Source organism: Corylus avellana, chromosome 8 (assembly GCF_965113065.1).
Source record: "Corylus avellana chromosome 8, dhCorAvel1.hap1.2, whole genome shotgun sequence".
Lineage (NCBI taxonomy): Eukaryota > Viridiplantae > Streptophyta > Magnoliopsida > Fagales > Betulaceae > Corylus > Corylus avellana.
Genome location: NC_142497.1, coordinates 20,858,184 through 20,875,981, shown reverse-complemented (window position 1 = coordinate 20,875,981; position 17,798 = coordinate 20,858,184). Strand labels below are relative to the sequence as shown.

The 17,798-nt window shown below is 33.4% G+C and overlaps 1 protein-coding gene and 1 pseudogene across 1 annotated transcript; both read right to left on the bottom strand.

Moving 5' to 3' along the window:
* Window positions 1-3,236, bottom strand: LOC132163293 (receptor like protein 24-like). Its single transcript, XM_059573525.2, has one exon. It carries the CDS (start codon window positions 3,181-3,183, stop codon window positions 148-150), a length of 3,036 nt encoding a protein of 1,011 aa, XP_059429508.2. The 5' UTR covers window positions 3,184-3,236; the 3' UTR covers window positions 1-147.
* An 11,511-nt stretch (window positions 3,237-14,747) lies between these two features.
* LOC148584262 (uncharacterized) lies at window positions 14,748-17,668 on the bottom strand (annotated as a pseudogene).
* Window positions 17,669-17,798: the final 130 nt, after the last annotated feature.

Sequence of the window (17,798 nt, the reverse complement as noted above, 5' to 3'; positions counted from 1 at the left end):
TATAGTTTGCCAATTACAAAATATCATACCATAAGACAATACTTGCATCGAATTACATGGATTTTTTTTTTTTTTGCTTAATACCGAAACCAAAACGACTAGAATTAATAATGATAAACCTGGAGGTATTGCGCTGCATAACTATGACTAGTGCCTCCGCCTCTGATTTCTGTGTCTGCAATTTTTATGGTATTCTTTTCCAAGATATAATCGAGGGAAGATCCTGGAAAGAATGTGGTCAACATGTTTGTAATACCATATCCTCCACCTCTTCCAAAACATAAGCGGCCCAATGATAATTCCAATGCCAAAAATAAATCCCAATTCAATACTTATGTAATTCCACTCTATCACAATTCCAGAATTCCAATGTTTTTCTTCATATGTTGGAGGTGACAATTGCGGCTCCTCATATGTGCAGTGTGATTTTAAAGGGATGCCACATAATCTTTCATTCCCTTCAAAGGAAGTTTCCAAAAATGTGGCAAATTGCTTGATGAATGGAATTTTTCCCTCCAACTGATTAAAGGAAAGGTTGAGAACTGATAGGAAAATAAGACTATCGGCAATTTGCATAGGAATCTTACCAGAAAGCTTGTTGCTTGACAGGTCTAGTGACTCAAGATTTGTCAATTTCCCCAAAGATGATGGAATTTGGCCCGTGAAAGCATTATGCGACAAGTTGAGAATATGAAGCACTTTGAGTTCTCCCATTTCTTTAGGTATTGGACCATCAAAACCATTGCAAGAAAAGTCAATAGTGGTGAAGATTCCTAGGATATTCTTCAACTCCACCATTAAACCCTTGATAGTAACTGTTATCATATCTCGATAATAAATTCCAGCCACTTGGGTTTCAAGGTAACTTAGCCTTGATTGGGCCTCATGTGAACGATTCATCATTGCCATCCAAGTCAAAAGAAGTGTTATTGGAAGGTTACCAGTAAAATTGTTTGAAGCCACATCTATAATTTGAAGCATTGGCCAGGTGGCATTAGGCTCTGGATGAGTAATGGACCCGTAAAATTTGTTAGATCGCAAAACAAGAACCCTCAACATGGATGTGTTCTTCAAGTAAAATGGGAAGGTACCCTTGATGTGGTTGTTCCCAATGTCCAAGACCTCCAACCATTTGCAATTGGCCAAAGATTTTGGTAGCCCCCCTTCTAGTTGGTTTTTATTGAGATATAAAGTATGTAAACCACAATTATCTGGAAATGCATCAGGAATTGTGCCATTGAGGTTGTTTGTCCTTAGATTCAGCACCCCAAGTATACGGCTCATCTTAATCAAGCATTGGGGAATTGTGCCACTGAAGGAATTATTAGACAGATCTAGAAGTTGAAGATTTGTAGCTTTGCATATTGATCTAGGGATGCTCCCATTCAATTTATTACTTGAAAGAGACAAGAAGGTAGTGGTGGCAAGGGATTGACTGATGCTTGCTGGTATCTCTCCATAGATCTGGTTGTTTGAAAGGTCTAGATAGTCTAAACTGGATTGGTTTCTCAAGAAATTAGGAAATACTTTCAACTTGCAAGAAGCCAACCCTAAGGAGGAAAATTGGGGGAATGAGGTTAACGAAATGTTGAAACCATTAAGTTCAACCAACAAGTTGTTGTATGAAAGATCAAGCATTAAAGGACTTTCAAACTTTTGAAAAACACTAAGGTCCAAGGAGCCAGAAAATTGGTTGTGTGAAAGTTCTAAGAATTGCAATGATGGAAGGGAAAGTAGAGAAACTGGAATATTCCCATTCAATGAATTGCCGCTCAGGTCAAGAGAATCCAGATACAAAAGTTCTTCCCACTGAGTGGAATTAATTTGACCAGACAGATGATTATTATCAAGCTGTAAATAACTTAGATTCTTGAACATTCCGAAATTTGGAATTGATCCATTGAAATTGTTGTATGACAAAGACAAATAAGACAATTGTGTAAGGCTCGCAATTGAGTCTAGAATTGATCCGTGGAAATTGTTGCCTGACAAAGACAAATGAGACAATTGTGTGAGGCTCGCAATTGAGTCTGGAATTGATCCGTGGAAATTGTTGCCTGACAAAGACAAATGAGACAATTGTGTGAGGCTCGCAATTGAGTCTGGAATTGATCCATTGAAATTGTTGAATGGCAAAAACAAATAAGACAATTGTGTGAGGCTCGCAATTGAGGTTGGAATTGGTCCGTTGAAATTGTTGAATTCCAAGATCAAATAGGCCAATTGTGTGAGGTTCGCAATTGATCTTGGAATTGATCCATTGAAATTGTTGTATGACAAGTCCAAAAGGGCCAATTGTGTGAGGCTCGCAATTGAGTCTAGAATTGATCCGTGGAAATTGTTTTCTGACAAAGACAAATGAGACAATTGTGTGAGGCTCGCAATTGAGTCTGAAATTGGTCCATTGAAATTGTTGTATGACAAGTCCAAATGGGCCAATTGTGTGAGGCTCGGAATTGAGTCTGAAATTGGTCCGTTGAAATTGTTGGATGCCAAGTTCAAATGGGCCAATTGTGTGAGGCTCGCAATTGAGTCTGGAATTGGTCCGTTGAAATTGTTGTATGACAAGTCCAAATGGGCCAATTGTGTGAGGCTCGGAATTGAGTCTGAAATTGGTCCATTGAAATTGTTGTATGACAAGTTCAAAAGGGCCAATTGTGTGAGGCTCGAAATTGAGTCTGAAATTGGTCCGTTGAACTTGTTGACTGCCAAGTTCAAATAGGCCAATTGTGTGAGGTTCGCAATTGATCCTGGAATTGATCCATTGAAATAGTTGTATGACAAGTCCAAATAACTCAAATTCACCAACCTGCCAAACTCTGATGGAATTTGAGAGTAGTTGAAGTCGTTATAAGCTAAACTCAGGTTTTGAAGATGCTGAAGACTGAAGAGGCTGCTTGAATTGTTAAGTTCACCCGAGATGTATTCACTGGACAGGTCGAGACCAATAACACGTCCCTCGTTGCAGGTTACGCCTTCCCAAGAACAGCAATCGACACTTTGGTTCCACCGAGCAAGTTTTGTGGACAAAGTAGAATTGAATATAAGAGTGTTCTTCAATTCGAGCAACAACAACTGCTGATCGCTCAGACATTGGTGAGACACCGCAAAGACAGTAGACAAGTTGAGGAAAAGTGTGCAGATGGGCACCAAGAAGAGCCATGAAAGGAAGGGAATTCTCATTTGGAGGGAGGCTGTAGTAATTAAGAGACACTAGCTCGTAGAGTTAAGAATTGAAGAGGTAATGAAATCTATATATATATATATATATATATATATATATATGGTGTGTTGTTGGCGGCTGTAGTAATTCCAGCCAGCGTCTAACAAATTTATTTCGAGAAACGTGGCCCTGGAGTTGGGGGAAGACTCTGAAAAGTGTATTATGAAAATGAGAGTCAACAGAGGAGCATGGAAGCTTAAACTAAAATTTATTTCCAGGTAGGTACAGATTATGAATAAAGTGGGAGTTGAGGGGCTAATGAGAGGAAATTAAGGTCAAGTCGTGTAAATCACCTACCAATTCCTATTTGTCCCCTCGATCTATTTATTCCTCATGACTTTCCTACTCCCAATTTATTGGCAGTGGGATATTTCCATGTCATGTTTAATTCAAGACATTTTCAAGGGCCCATAATTTGGTGGAGGTAGGTATTACAGCATTCACATTGACCTTTTTTAAAAAAAACTTAATTATTTAGTTGATTTAGCTAGCCAGTTTTCAAAATCACTAAATATTGAACTCTTTAAATATTTCTACACTTTAACTAAATATTATATTTTATTAATGAATCAAACTTTTGGATTCTTTACATTAAAAATCTACTTTAGTCAAGAGGAAAGAAAATAAGATAAAAGAAAAAAATAAGATAAAAAAAAAGGGAAAGTCCACATACCCCCTCAAACTACCACCCAATTAACAATGTCTTCCCAAACTTTCAATTGTGAATTGATAATGTCCCCCTCAAATTACCAAACCATTGTCAATGTTCTCCCCAATGACAAAACTACCCTTAGTAAAATAAAAACAAAAAATACTAAAAAAACCCTAAAACTAAAACTAAAAAAATAAAATCCAAATTCCAAGGGGTGGCCAAATTTTTTTATTTTTTTTATTTTTATTTTTTTAAATCCTTCTTATTGAAAAAAAAAAAAATTGATTTCTTTTATAAAAATTGAAAAATTTCGTTTTTTCTATAATTTTTTTAAAACAAAAATTTCGGTTTAAAAAAAATAATTTTCCATTTAAAAAAATAAAAATAAAAATAAAAATTTTCGTTTTAAAAAATAAAATTATAAACATTTCGTTTTTTTTTTTAAAAAAAAAAAATTAAAAATTTCATTTTTTTAAAAAAAATTAAGAATAATTTTTTTTTTGAATTTATAGGGGTGTTTTTGTCTTATTAGAAAAAAATATATATAAGGGCATTTTTATCTTTTTCCTAACCTTGGGGGGACATTGAGTGAAGAATACTAAATTTGACATTGAGTGAAGAGTTTGTTAAATAACATATTTTGTGAGTTTTGTTAGAATTTTAGAGAAAAAGCCAAAAATAAAAACCTCAATGTGAATGCTCTTATATAAGAAACTAAACTAATTGTACTCTACTAAGAGATATTTCTATGAATATCAATTTTCCGATGGTTTGGAAGAATACCTTATATTATGAGAGAATTTAAATCTTTTACAAACACAAAATTTCATAGGATAAGTACTTGTAAGTGATCTCATGTCATGCCAACGTCGTCTAGCTACCTACTGTTAATTCTACTTGCATAACACTCCTATATTTCCTTTTTGTTTAATAAAAAGAAAAATATTGAAAAACCTTTTATTTTTGGCTAAAGCAATATTATAAGGATTGACTTCATGCCATCCTTATAAAAGCTTTCTTGATTATTTATCGCAAATAATTGACATCATGGGGCCCTATGGAAGAAGTAACAGGGCAATTTACATGTATGATCGAGACTCACTCGAGTATGGAGTCTTTGCATGGAGATCAAATTTATTTCTCATGGTCTATCGTTTTTGCATTAATTAATGAGATAAAGCTTCAAAACCCAAAGTGCACGGACCAACATATTAAATGTGGTCATTTATTTTCTTTCTTTAGATTTATTCTTAGTTAATTAAGAGTGGAAACTCAAAAAGTCCTTACTCATTTTCTCGCATCTTAACATCAATAAAGTATTATGACTCAGGCTTTCTATGAAAGGATACCATAATGTGTTGAAATAGAATTCTAAGTTGAAATTGATTTAGTTGGTTTGAATTGAATAATATTAAATTCATTATTATTTATCTAATATTATCTTATATGAAAGTTTTACTATTTAATCAACCACTTAATTATTAATTTTTTCCACAAAGTCAAGATTATAAGAATAAATTCTTTAGTAAGTTCTTCAAAATTAGTGCTTAATTTTGTGAGTATGGATGGAATTGTAAGAATTGTAATGTGATCGTTGATTTTTAAGGAATAAAAATGGAAGGGAAATAATGAGAAAACGACCTTCTACTTGAACAGGATCTGTTCTCTGTGTTATTTTGTTCCAATGAATGACTTGTACAAAACGTACGCTCCAGTGCCTTCTTATACGGATTTTACAACTATAAACAAATTAATTCCTCTGCCTATGTAATAAGCACTCATTTACAATTACAAGAAAAGAAATTGCCGCTAATTAATATATATATATATATATATATAAAAGCCTCAACTACTTGATTTCAATAGAATCTCATAAAGTGATAGACGTGATGTTTGATACATCAAACTACCAAAATGTGACAAAAAAGCCACTATGTTAATATCCGTGTAAGTTTGGATGAAAAATTGATCACATGACTTGCTCATGTCCACTTTGAATTTTATTGATAATATTCCATTTATATAACCATAAAAAAATATAGATAAAAAAAAAATAAATATAATACTATTCATTTGAACAAGATAAAAACATATTCAACTCTCGTAATGAGTACTTTTTAAACTGATTAATATGAGTCGTTTTAGGTCTTATTGATGTCTTGATCATACTGGGTTAGACAATAACTCAAGTGAATTTGATTAATCATCTGCGGTTCTCATTATTTAGATCCCTCATATGTAGTTTCCAACAGAAAAATGTTATCATAATTACGTCTAGACATAGTAGTCACTCTAATTACCTTTTTGTACCTCCATTACCTTTTACTTGCTTTTATTTGTGCTATAGTTCTTGCTTGTTTATTTTCTACGAGAGACTGATGAAATAGTAAAAGTAACAAAACCAATAAGCAAAAGTTCGTGGATAAGTATTTAAAGTCTCAACAAAGAAAAAAAAAACACAGGAGATGGTAATCATGTGGACGCCCAGATCAATTGAAACATCCTTTGCATAAAGTTCCGAATGACCATTTTCTGTCTATATACACTAATTTTATGGGTATCATAAGCCATGCTCCAAGTAATTAGAAAGAAACTAAAGTAATTAAAGTGATTAATTTACATGATCGGTCTGTAAATTTATCTAAATTGAACAGTGAAAAGGGACACTTTGCCTTGTACACAAGGCTAAAAAGGTATGGTCAATAAGTCTAATTTGTGTTGATTTATCAACACCCAATTTATTTGGTGAAATGGCCGACAAGCCCTGGCCTTGGTAGAAGACTCTGAAAAGTGTATTATGAAAATGAGAGTGAACAGAGGAGGGAGGAAGAGTGGAAGGCCCAAGTCTTCTGAGCTTCCTTTCATAGCATGCCTTTTTCTCATAGGTAACCTTTTTCTCTCTGCAAATTTTCCACATCGATCCAAATAGTATTTCTCGCTTAATTTGCTTTTATAAAATTTATATAAGGATTAAGTTTATGTCATCCTTATAAAAGCTTTATTGATTATTAGTTGGAAATAATTGACATCATGGGCCCCTATCCAACTTAACATGCAATTTACATGTATGATCATTGATCGAGACCCATATCTTACAACCATTAGACTGAAAAAGTGTTAAATTTCCTGAAAATATTAAATTAAAGAACCAAACATACCTGAGTTTTTTTTTTTTTTTTTTTTTTTTTTTTTTTTTTAAATTCTCATATGTTGAAGGTGAATGAATTTATTTATTTTTGGATGAATGATTTTTTTTTTTTTTTTTTTTTTAAAAAAAAATTATAAACCAACACAACTTTTACAAAAAACTACCAATGGAGTCATGGGAGACTCTGAAAAGTGTATTATGAAAATGAAAGTCCACAGAGGAGGGAGGAAGAGTGGGAGACCCAAGTCTTCTGAGCTCCCTTTTCATAGCAATGGGGTTGCCGACTTTTATTGTTTTTCTTTGGTCAGTCAGTCAAGCGTCATTACTCAAAAAATCCTCACCCCTTTTTTCTCGTCACGGCATGACAAAAGTAATATTACTTTAAAGAGGGGGAAAGAGTGGAAAACCCAAGTCTTCTGAGCTCCCTTTTCATAGCAATGGGGTTGCCGACTTTTATTGTTTTTCTTTGGTCAGTCAGTCAAGCGTCATTACTCAAAAAATCCTCACCCCTTTTTTCTCGTCACGGCATGACTAAGTAATATTACTTTAAGGAGGGAGGAAGAGTGGAAAACCCAAGTCTTCTGAGCTCCCTTTTCATAGCAATGGGGTTGCCGACTTTTATTGTTTTTCTTTAGTCAGTCAGTCAAGCGTCACTACTCAAAAAATCCTCATCCCTTTTTTCTCGTCACGGCCTGACAAAAGTAATATTACTTTAAGGAGGGAGGAAGAGCGGAAAACCCAAGTCTTTTGAGCTCCCTTTTCATAGCAATGGGGTTGCCGACTTTTATTGTTTTTCTTTGGTCAGTCAGTCAAGCGTCATTACTCAAAAAATCCTCACCCCTTTTTTCTCGTCACGGCATGACTATAGTAATATTACTTTAAGCTTTCTACCGAGGGGTATCATAATGTGTTTAGATAGAATTTTCAATTGAAATTTAATGACTCTTACAATTAGGGGTGGTAATTCGTGTTCGCATATCGAATTTGAGTCGTGTTAAATCATAAGTTATAAGACTATACAAGTCAACCCTAATCTTTTTAATTTTGTATTGAGTTTGTGTCGGGCTCATAAGTTACATAAAAAATTGCTAGCCCTTATGTAGCGTGTTTGGTTTGTGTCGTGTCGAATATGTCAATGCATAAGTATAAGAATATATAAATTAACCATAACCTGACTCATTTAATTAAATGGGCCAAACTCGTCAAGTTTAACCTTTTAATTTCATGTTCAGTTCATGTCAGGTTTCCAGGTTATATCAAAAATCGATATTCCTACTACAATTTTATTTTATTTTATTTTTTTTTTTTAAGGTACAATACGCTTCAATGCCTACTTATACAAATTTTACAACTAAAACTCAATTGACAAACTAATTCCTTAAGCCTAACTAACTACAACAAAGAACAATACTTTGCTATGAAATAAGCACTCATTTAAAATTTTAAACACGAAAAAGAGATCGTTTCATGTATTATATATATATATATATATGGAAAAATATAAAAAAGCCCCCTAAACTACTAGCCGTTTTCGATTTAACCCCTTAATGTTTCAAAAGTGATAAAGTAGCCCCCAAACTACCAAACTATTGCATTTTGGCCACTCCGTTAGTCAAAACCGTCAGTTTGGACGGAAATTTAAAACAACGTCGTTTTGTTGGGGGGCTACTTTATCATTTTCTGAACATTAGGGGGCTAAAATGAAAACAGCTTGTAATTTGGGGGGCTTTTTTATATTTTTTCCAATTTTTTTTTTTTTTTTTTTTTTTTTTTTTTTTTTTTTCATAAAAGGGCATTGTAGTTACTTACCCATAACAAAACGACGTCGTTTTGCAGTTTCCGTCCAAACTGACGGTTTTGACTAATGGAGTGGCCAAAATGCAATAGTTTGGTAGTTTTGGGGCTACTTTATTACTTTTGAAATATTAGGGGGCTAAATCGAAAACGGTTGGTAGTTTGGGGGGCTTTTTTATATTTTTTCCAAATATATATATATATATATATATATATATATATATATATATATATATAGGCGGTTAGTGGTTAACCGTTAGTGGTTTTGAAAAAACCTTAAACGACTAACCGTAATGCCATAACCGCCTTCAAAAGTAGTTAGCAGTTAACGATTAGTGCGGTTAATAACCGCCCGCCTTTTCACCACTACAAGTGTTAAACGCACTTTTAGGCCTCTTAAAGGCACACCCAAACAAGCCCTAAGAGATATTTCTATGAAGATAAATTCCCCTATGGTTGGGAAGAATTTTCTCCACCTTATATTGTGAGAGAATTTAGATATTTTACGAACACAAGATTTGAGATCAATTACGCTTCCATCTTTATTAATTGAACGTCCTTAAATAATAATACAATGAAAAGTTAAAGATACAAAACGATACAGCTAATTAATTGATAACAATTGAAGATAACTCTCTTTATTTAATGAAACTACTACTGCTTTAAGATAATTAAGCTACTGCAAAGATAACTTTAAGATAACTCCATGACCTTCATGAGATACGTGCTTGTGAGTGATCTCGTGTTAGTTCTACGTGGATAACACTCCCACATTTCCTTTTTGTTTAATGAAAAGGAAAATATTGAAAAACCTTCAATTTTTGGCTAAAGCTTGACTTCAGGTCATCCTTATAAAAGCTTTCGTGATTATTAATTGCAAATAATTGACATCATGGGCCCTATCGAACTAACAGGGCAATTTACATGTTTAGTCGAGACTTAAGCATTGCATGAAGATCAAATTTACTTTTCATGGTCTATCGATTTTGCATTGAGATAAGCTTCAAAACTCAAGGTGCATGGACCAACATATTAAATGTGACCTTTTATTTTTTTATTTGTTTGAATTTATTTTCGGTCAGTTAAAAGTGGGTACTCAAAAATTTCTTACTCCTTGTTACTCGTCACAACATCAATAAATTAAGTACTATGGCTCATGCTTTCTATGAAAGGATATCATAACGTGTTGAGATAGAATTCTAAGATGAAAATGAGTTAGTTGGTTTATCTAATATTATCTTATATGAAACATTTACTATTTAATCAACCACTTAATTAATTATTATTTTTTTCACTAAATCAAGATTATAAGAATAAATTCTTTAGTAGGTGCTTCAAAGTTTGTACTTAATTTTGTGAGTATGGGTGGAATTTTATGAATTGTAATGTGATTATTTTTTTTTAAGGAATAAAAATGGAAGGAAAACAAAGAGAAAAATGACCTTCTACTTGAAACCTCGAAGAAAAGGGTTTTGTAATTTTCTTCCAATGAATGACTTATCCAATACGCTTCAGTGCCTTCTTATACGTCAGGTTTTACAACTGCAACTCAATTGACAAATTAATTCCTCTGGCTATGTAATAAGCACTCATTTATAATATTTACAAGTAAAGAACTTAACCGCTAACCGCTCTAACCGTATTAACCGCTAACCGCCTAACCGCTATAACCGCCTAGTGGTTAGCGGTTATTGGGTTTACTAACCGTAACCGCTAACCGCTAACCGCCTTTTTATATAATATATTTTTATAATTATAATTATAAAAATATTTATACATATAACATAATCACTTGATCATTAAATCAAAATTTTTTAAAAAGATAATTAAATCACAATTTGAGTATTAATATATTATCACTATAATTTATATGATTATATCACATGAGATTGATTATTAAATCATTTGATTATATAATAACAAATTATACATATATAATATGACATAACTCATAAGTATACCAATTCATACTAATACAACAATTAAATATCTAGAGACTTATTTCCAATGTATATTATAAACTTATAAGTCTATATATGTTATAAGTCTATATAACTCTACATATGCATATGAATAATATAAATGTATAATATCAATACTTAATCATATGATTCAATGACAATTCAAATATTTTATTCAAGACTTCAAGTGAATCATATTATTAATGTACAATGATGATATGATTCGTATAATATCAAATTAAGTAATTGATATTGGATTAAACAATGACTAATGTGTTATAAACACAATTTAAGTATTAATGTATTATCATTATAATTTTAGTAATTTATATATTATCACTATAATTGATATGATTATATCACATGATGACTTGATCATTAAATCATATGATTATACAATAATAAATAATACATATATAATATGACATAACTCATAAGTCATAAGTCTACAAGTTAATCATATGATTCATGTACAATGATAATCACAATTGATTCAATTGAATTAAACAATATATTACTTATAACTACAAGTCTACAATTTAATTAAAGCATTATTAGATACTTTAGAAATTTAGGATTTAGGAGTTTGAACATTACCATTTACCATTAGATATTAAGTTCAATTCAAAGAAAAAAGATTATAAGTAAATATGATAAAAATTTAAATAATTAATCATATGAATCATATGATAAAATTTAATGAGACTATATGATTATATAATATCAAATTAAGTAATCGACATTAGATTTAACAATGTGTTACTTATAATCACAATTGAAGTATTAATGTATTTATTTGTATCATTTAATGTTTTATTTGAACTTATTTTATATGCTTTGTGTTGAACTTTTTTTATATTTTTTTTTATATGTTGTGACAGTTGTCTGAATTCTAAACTTTTTTTTGTATGTTGTGTTGAATTTTTTTTTTTTTTTTAAAAAAAAGTTAACCGGTTATGATTTAATATTTAAGGAAATTTTTTTAAAGTATAAGTAAATGTAAATTTTGGGTCAAATATTTTTGATTTTTCAATATGGGCTCTTTTTATATTAATTGGGCCCAAGAAGATATTAAAAATACAAGAAAAAAAAATGAGGGTAAAAAAAAGCCCAAAAAAATAAGCCCAAAAAGCACCAAAAAAAATCTCAATTTTAAAAAAGCGGTTAGCGAGTGGTTATCTATTTCGCTAAAGCGGTTGCGGTTAGTGAAATCTACTAACCGCTAAGGCGGTTACGGTTAGAAGTTATTGACAATAATCGCTAACTGTAACCGCCTTTGCACCCCTAATAAAATGCATATGCACGCAACATGCCTCTTAATTAAGTTCCAGCTTTAATTTCGTGACAAAGGCATAATGACAAGCTGCATAAAACAATCATAAAATCAACATCTGTTTCATTAATAAAAATAATAATAAAATAATATATATTATTATAAAATAAAATAATAAAAAATAAAAGGGTAACCCCATGGCCCTTGGGTGGTCCGGTCACCCCAAGGCCCAAATTAAAAAAAAAAATGTAGATATTGATTTCGTCCTTGAAGGTGGTCTGGCTACCCCGAAGGACCAAATCAAAAAAAAAAAAAAAAAAGATTTGGCACTTGTGGGTGGCCGATCCACCCCCATGGGCCATGGGGTGGTTGAAGCCACCCCCAATGGCTTGTCCGGGAAATTATGTTTTTTTTTTTTTTTTTTTAAAAAAAAAAAAAAAACTATTATTTTATTTTTTAATTATTTTTAAAATATATATAATATTTTTTTATTCATGGTATAGATGTCTCATTTATGGCCTCATGATCTCTCTAGAGAGATTTAGCCATTAACTGAATATTCTTCAGTCCAAAATGGACTAGAGAGGATCTTGTTCCAACCAGTTAGTGATGATCAACTCATAATTAATGTTATTTCCGACCACCTCACTTTGAAGATTTTTTATTTTTCAGGTGACTTATATTAATACACCCCATTAGCCAACTTGTTTGCCTTGGCCAACCAAATATATTTTTTTGAATTTAATTTTTAGCCACCCCAAACACACCAAAGTAGAAAAATTATATTATCTAAAAAAAGGTTTTAATTAAGGCAGAAACATTGCCACGGTGTTAAGGCATTCGCACATTGATCATGCGCTATTGTGTCAATCAAACCGTAAAGACATAATAGTTGTGCATGTTGTTAAAGTAAAAATAAGGGAATTTATGGCGTACTTGTGTGTTGAGAATGAGGTGGGTAAAGTCCCACAAATTAAACATAGTTAGTGACTGTGACTAGAGGATTAAAAAGCTCATTATTTCCAGAAGGTGGCGCCTTATTTCCTTTGTGAATGAGTAGCATAAATTAAGATGGTGGGTTGAGGCCTAATTTGTTTTATGTCTGACTAAATATATAGATGGGGTTGTGGCCCCGACCGGCTCATGCCCCCATCTTTTAACATTGCCAAACTTGAAGCAACCAGAAAATATGATTTGGCTGTTAAAGCATGCGAAATAATTAACAATGTTACAAGGTTATAAAGCTTGCTTGCAGAATGCCTCTCCTCTAACTTTGTGTTGACACTTTGTTTGCTCGAAATAAAAAGTTTTTAGCGAAAACATTTTCTTGAGTGTTTGATACAAAAAATCTCAATTTTTTTTTTAATATTTTTTCATTTAATTATATTAAACTTTAAATTTCGATAATGTCCCGATCGGGTGCAATCAATGTCCCGGTCGAGTCCCCACGAAGTTTGGGCGGTGGTAAATAATTTTGGTAACCCTCATTCTAGTTGGTTTTTATTGAAATATAAATTTGTAAACCACAATTATCTGAAAATGCATAAGTAATTGTGCCATTGAAGTTGTTTGTCCTTAAATTTAGCACCTCAAGTGAACCACTCATCTCAATCAAACATTGGGGAAATGTGCCACGAACGGAATTATTATACAGATCTAGAGCTTCAAGAATTGAAGTATTGCATATTGATCAAAGGATGGTCCCATTGAATTTATTACTTGAAAGAATCAAGTATTTAATGGAGGCGAGGGACTGCCGGATGGTTGCTGGTATAAAGGAATGTAAATTATCGTTCGATAAATCCAAGTATGATAAAGATGAGAAAATTGAGAGATGCCCTTTCAGTTGATCATAAGAAGCAAAGCATTCCACATTTTGTCGAAATTATTTTACGCCGAAGCCTAAGAATAAGAAGTAAGATTTATGATCAGGACAATGGGAGAATGGATTTCTTAATTAGCAATCACATTTTATGGGGCAACCTGCTTGTCGTCAATGACAAGTGGGATTGTATATGTCAGGCTAAGATGAATCGGGTTTTGTGGGATAAACAACCCTGGCCTATTTTTTATGTTAAGAGCGGGACTTTAATCTACTTGATGCATGAAAATGCTTAGTGAATAATTGATTATGTTTTCTTAGACTAATAACATCCTTTCCAAATAGCTCTCTTACAGGGGAAATGATATTTCTTCTTTTGGAAAGGTGAGAATTATATGAATCGACAGAACAAGTTTCAAACATTAAACTGAAAAATATTAAATTAAAGAACCAAACATACCTGTGAGTTAGGAAGAAAAAAAAAATCCTCAATTTAGCTGATGATCAAACAACGATGGTATTCAAACAGTACCAACAGTTTACGAACTTCAGGTGTCAAAGGGATGGTCATGCAATTCATATGTACAAGTCATCTTGCAGTCCTCTAACGATGTTGTGTGCACATCTGAAACACTGACCGACGCAAATGTGATACATGGCCAATTTTTGCTCCACATGAGTAGCCCCAAAAAAATAATATCAAACAAGCACTTAAGTAATATAGTTTGCCAATTACAAATAGCATACCTTAAAGACAATATTTACATCCAATTACATGGATCCACTTTTTTTTGTTTTGCTTAATAGTGAAACCAAAACGACAAGAGTTAATCATGTATGATAAACCAAGAGGCATTGCGCTTCATAATTATGACTAGTGCCTTGACCTCTGATATCTAAATTTGCGCATGTGATGATATTCTTTTTCAAGATGCAATTTGGGGAAGATCCTGAAAAGAATGTTGTCAATATGTCTATAATACCATATCCTCCACTTCTTCCAAAACATAAGATGCCCAATGACAATTCCAAAGCAAAAAACAAATCTCAATTCAGCACTTATGTAATTCCACTCAATCACTGTCCTATAATTCCAATGTTTTTCTTCATATATTGTATGTGACAATAGTGGCTTCTCATATGTGCAATGTGATTTCAAAGGGAAGCCACATAATCCTTGATTCCCTCCATAGGAAGTTTCCGAAAATGTTGCAAATTGTTTAATCGATGGAATTTGCCCTACCAATTGATTGAAGGAAAGATTCATAACCGATAGAAAAATAAGACCATCAGCAAGTTGCATAGAAATCTTACCAGAAAGCTTGTTGCTTGACAGGTCTAATGACTCAAGATTCTTCAATTTCCCCAAAGATGACGAAATTTGGCCCGTGAAAGCATTATTTGACAAGTTGAGAATATGAAGCACTTTGAGTTCTCCCATTTCTTTAGGTATAAGACCATCAAAACCATTGCAAGAAAAGTCAATAGCGGTGAAGATTTCCTAGATATTCTTCAACTCCACCATTAAACCCCTTGGTAGTAATTGTTATCATATCTTGATAATAAATTCCACCCACATGGGTTTGGAGGTAACTTAACCCAGCCTTAGTTGAAGGATTCACTATTGTCATCCAAGTGGAAAGAAGTATTATTGGAAGGTTACCAATAAAATTGTTTAAAGCCACGTCTATAATTTGAAGCATCGGCCAGGTAGTATTAGGCTCTGGATGAGTAATGGGCCTATAAAATTTGTTAGATCGCAAAACAAGAGCCCTCAACATGGATGTGTTCTTCAAGTAAAATGGGAAGGTACCCTCGATGTGGTTGTTTCCAATATCCAAGATCTCCAACCTAATGCAATTGGCCAATGATTTCCGTAACCCTCCTTATACTTGGTTTTTATTGAGAGATAAAGTTTGTAAACTACAATTATCTGGAAATTGATTAGGAATTGGGCCATTGAGGTTGTTTGTCCTTAGATTTAGCACCTCAAGTGAACCACTTCTCTCAATCAAGCATTGGGGAATTGTTCCACTCAAGGAATTATTAGACAAATCTAGAAGTTCAAGATTTGTATCATTGCATATTGATCTAGGGATGCTCCCATAGAATTTTTTACTTGATCCATTGAAATTGTTGTTTGACAAGCCCAAATAGACCAATCGTGTGAGGCTTACAATTGAGTCTAGAATTGATCCGCTGAAATTGTTATATGACAAGCCCAAATAGGCCAATTGTGTGAGGCTCGCAATACAAGTCCAAAACAATCAATTGTGTTAGGCTCGCAATTGAGTCTGGAATTGATCTGTTAAAATTGTTGTATGACAAGTTCAAATAGACCAATTGTGTGAGGCTCGCAATTGAGTCTGGAATTGATCCCTTGAAATTGTTGTATGACAAGCCCAAACAGACCAATTGTGTGAGGCTGGCAAACAGACCAATTGTGTGAGGCTGGCAACTGAGTCTGGAATTGATCCCTTGAAATTGTTGTTTGACAAGCCCAAATGGACCAATTGTGTGAGGCTGGCAATTGAATTTGGAATTGATCCTTTGAAATTGTTGTTTGACAAGTCCAGATGGACCAATTGTGTGAGGCTGGCAATTAAGTATGGAATTGATCCTTTCAAATTATTGTTGGACAAGTCCAAATAGACTAATTGTGTGAGGCTTGCAATTGAGTTTGGAATTGATCCGTTGAAATTGTTGAATGACAAGCTCGAACGGACCAATTGTGTGAGGCTTGCAATTGAGTCTAGAATTGATCCCTTGAAATTGTTGAATGACAAGCCCAAATGGGCCAATTGTTTGAGGCTGGCAATTGAGTGTGGAATTGATCCCTTGAAATTGTTGTATGACAAGCCCAAATGGACCAATTGTGTAAGGCTCGCAATTGAGTCCGGAATTGCTCCAGTTGTATGACAAGTTCAAATAGACCAATTGTGTGAGGTTCGCAATTGAGTCTGGAATTGATCTGTTGAAACTGTTGTTCGACAAGTCCAAATCAATTAATTGTGTGAGGCACGCAATTGAGTCTAGAATTGATCCTTTGAAATTGTTGTTTGACAAGTCCAAATATACCAATTGTGTGAAGCTCACAATTGAGTGTGTAATTGATCCATTGAAATTCCATAAGGAGGAGTCAATAGGGCTCGGAAGATTGCACTTTGACAATTTCAACGTTCTCAAATTTGGCAGTAAAGATGATAAAGCTGGACAACACTCATACCTTGTGCGAATATTAATACACCATTAAGATAAAGTTCCATAAGCTCCGAAAGGTTCTGAACGAGCTCATTTAAATTTGGATTCTCAAGTTTCAGTGAATATTAATTGGAAGATAACTTGAGAGTAACAAACCTTGTCAGGCGTGAAATTGCATTAGGAATCTGCCCTGCAAAGCCAACGTATGATAGATCCAAATTACTCAAATTTGCCAGCTTGTCAAACTTTGATGGAATCTGAGAATTGTTGAAGTAGTTATAAGCCAAACTCAGGTTTTCGAGATGCTTCTTAAATTGTTAAATCCACCCAAAATGGATTCATTGGTCAGGTCGAGACCAATAACACGCCCCTCGTTGCAGGTTATGCCTTCCCAATAACAGCAATCGACACTTTGATTCCACTTAGCAAGCTTTGTGGACATGGTAGAATTGAATATAAGGGTGTTGTTCAATTCAAGCAATATGAATTGCTGATTGTCCAAACATTGGTGAGACACTGCAAAGACAGTAGAGAAGTGAGGAAAAGTGTGCAGATGGGAACCAAGAAGAGCCATGTAAAGAAGGGAATTCTCATTTCGAGGCTATAGAGACACTCGTTGATTAATGAATTGAAGAGGTGTGACATTCATAGTGTTTCGTCGGGGGGGGGGGGTGTGTGTGTCCCAGAAAGGTCCCAGGAAGACTTGATGGATCTGTTTCCAGCC

Bases quoted from the DNA above. Each gene is read 5' to 3' on its own strand.
- LOC132163293 (XM_059573525.2), bottom strand. From the start codon at position 3,183: ATGAGAATTCCCTTCCTTTCATGGCTCTTCTTGGTGCCCATCTGCACA.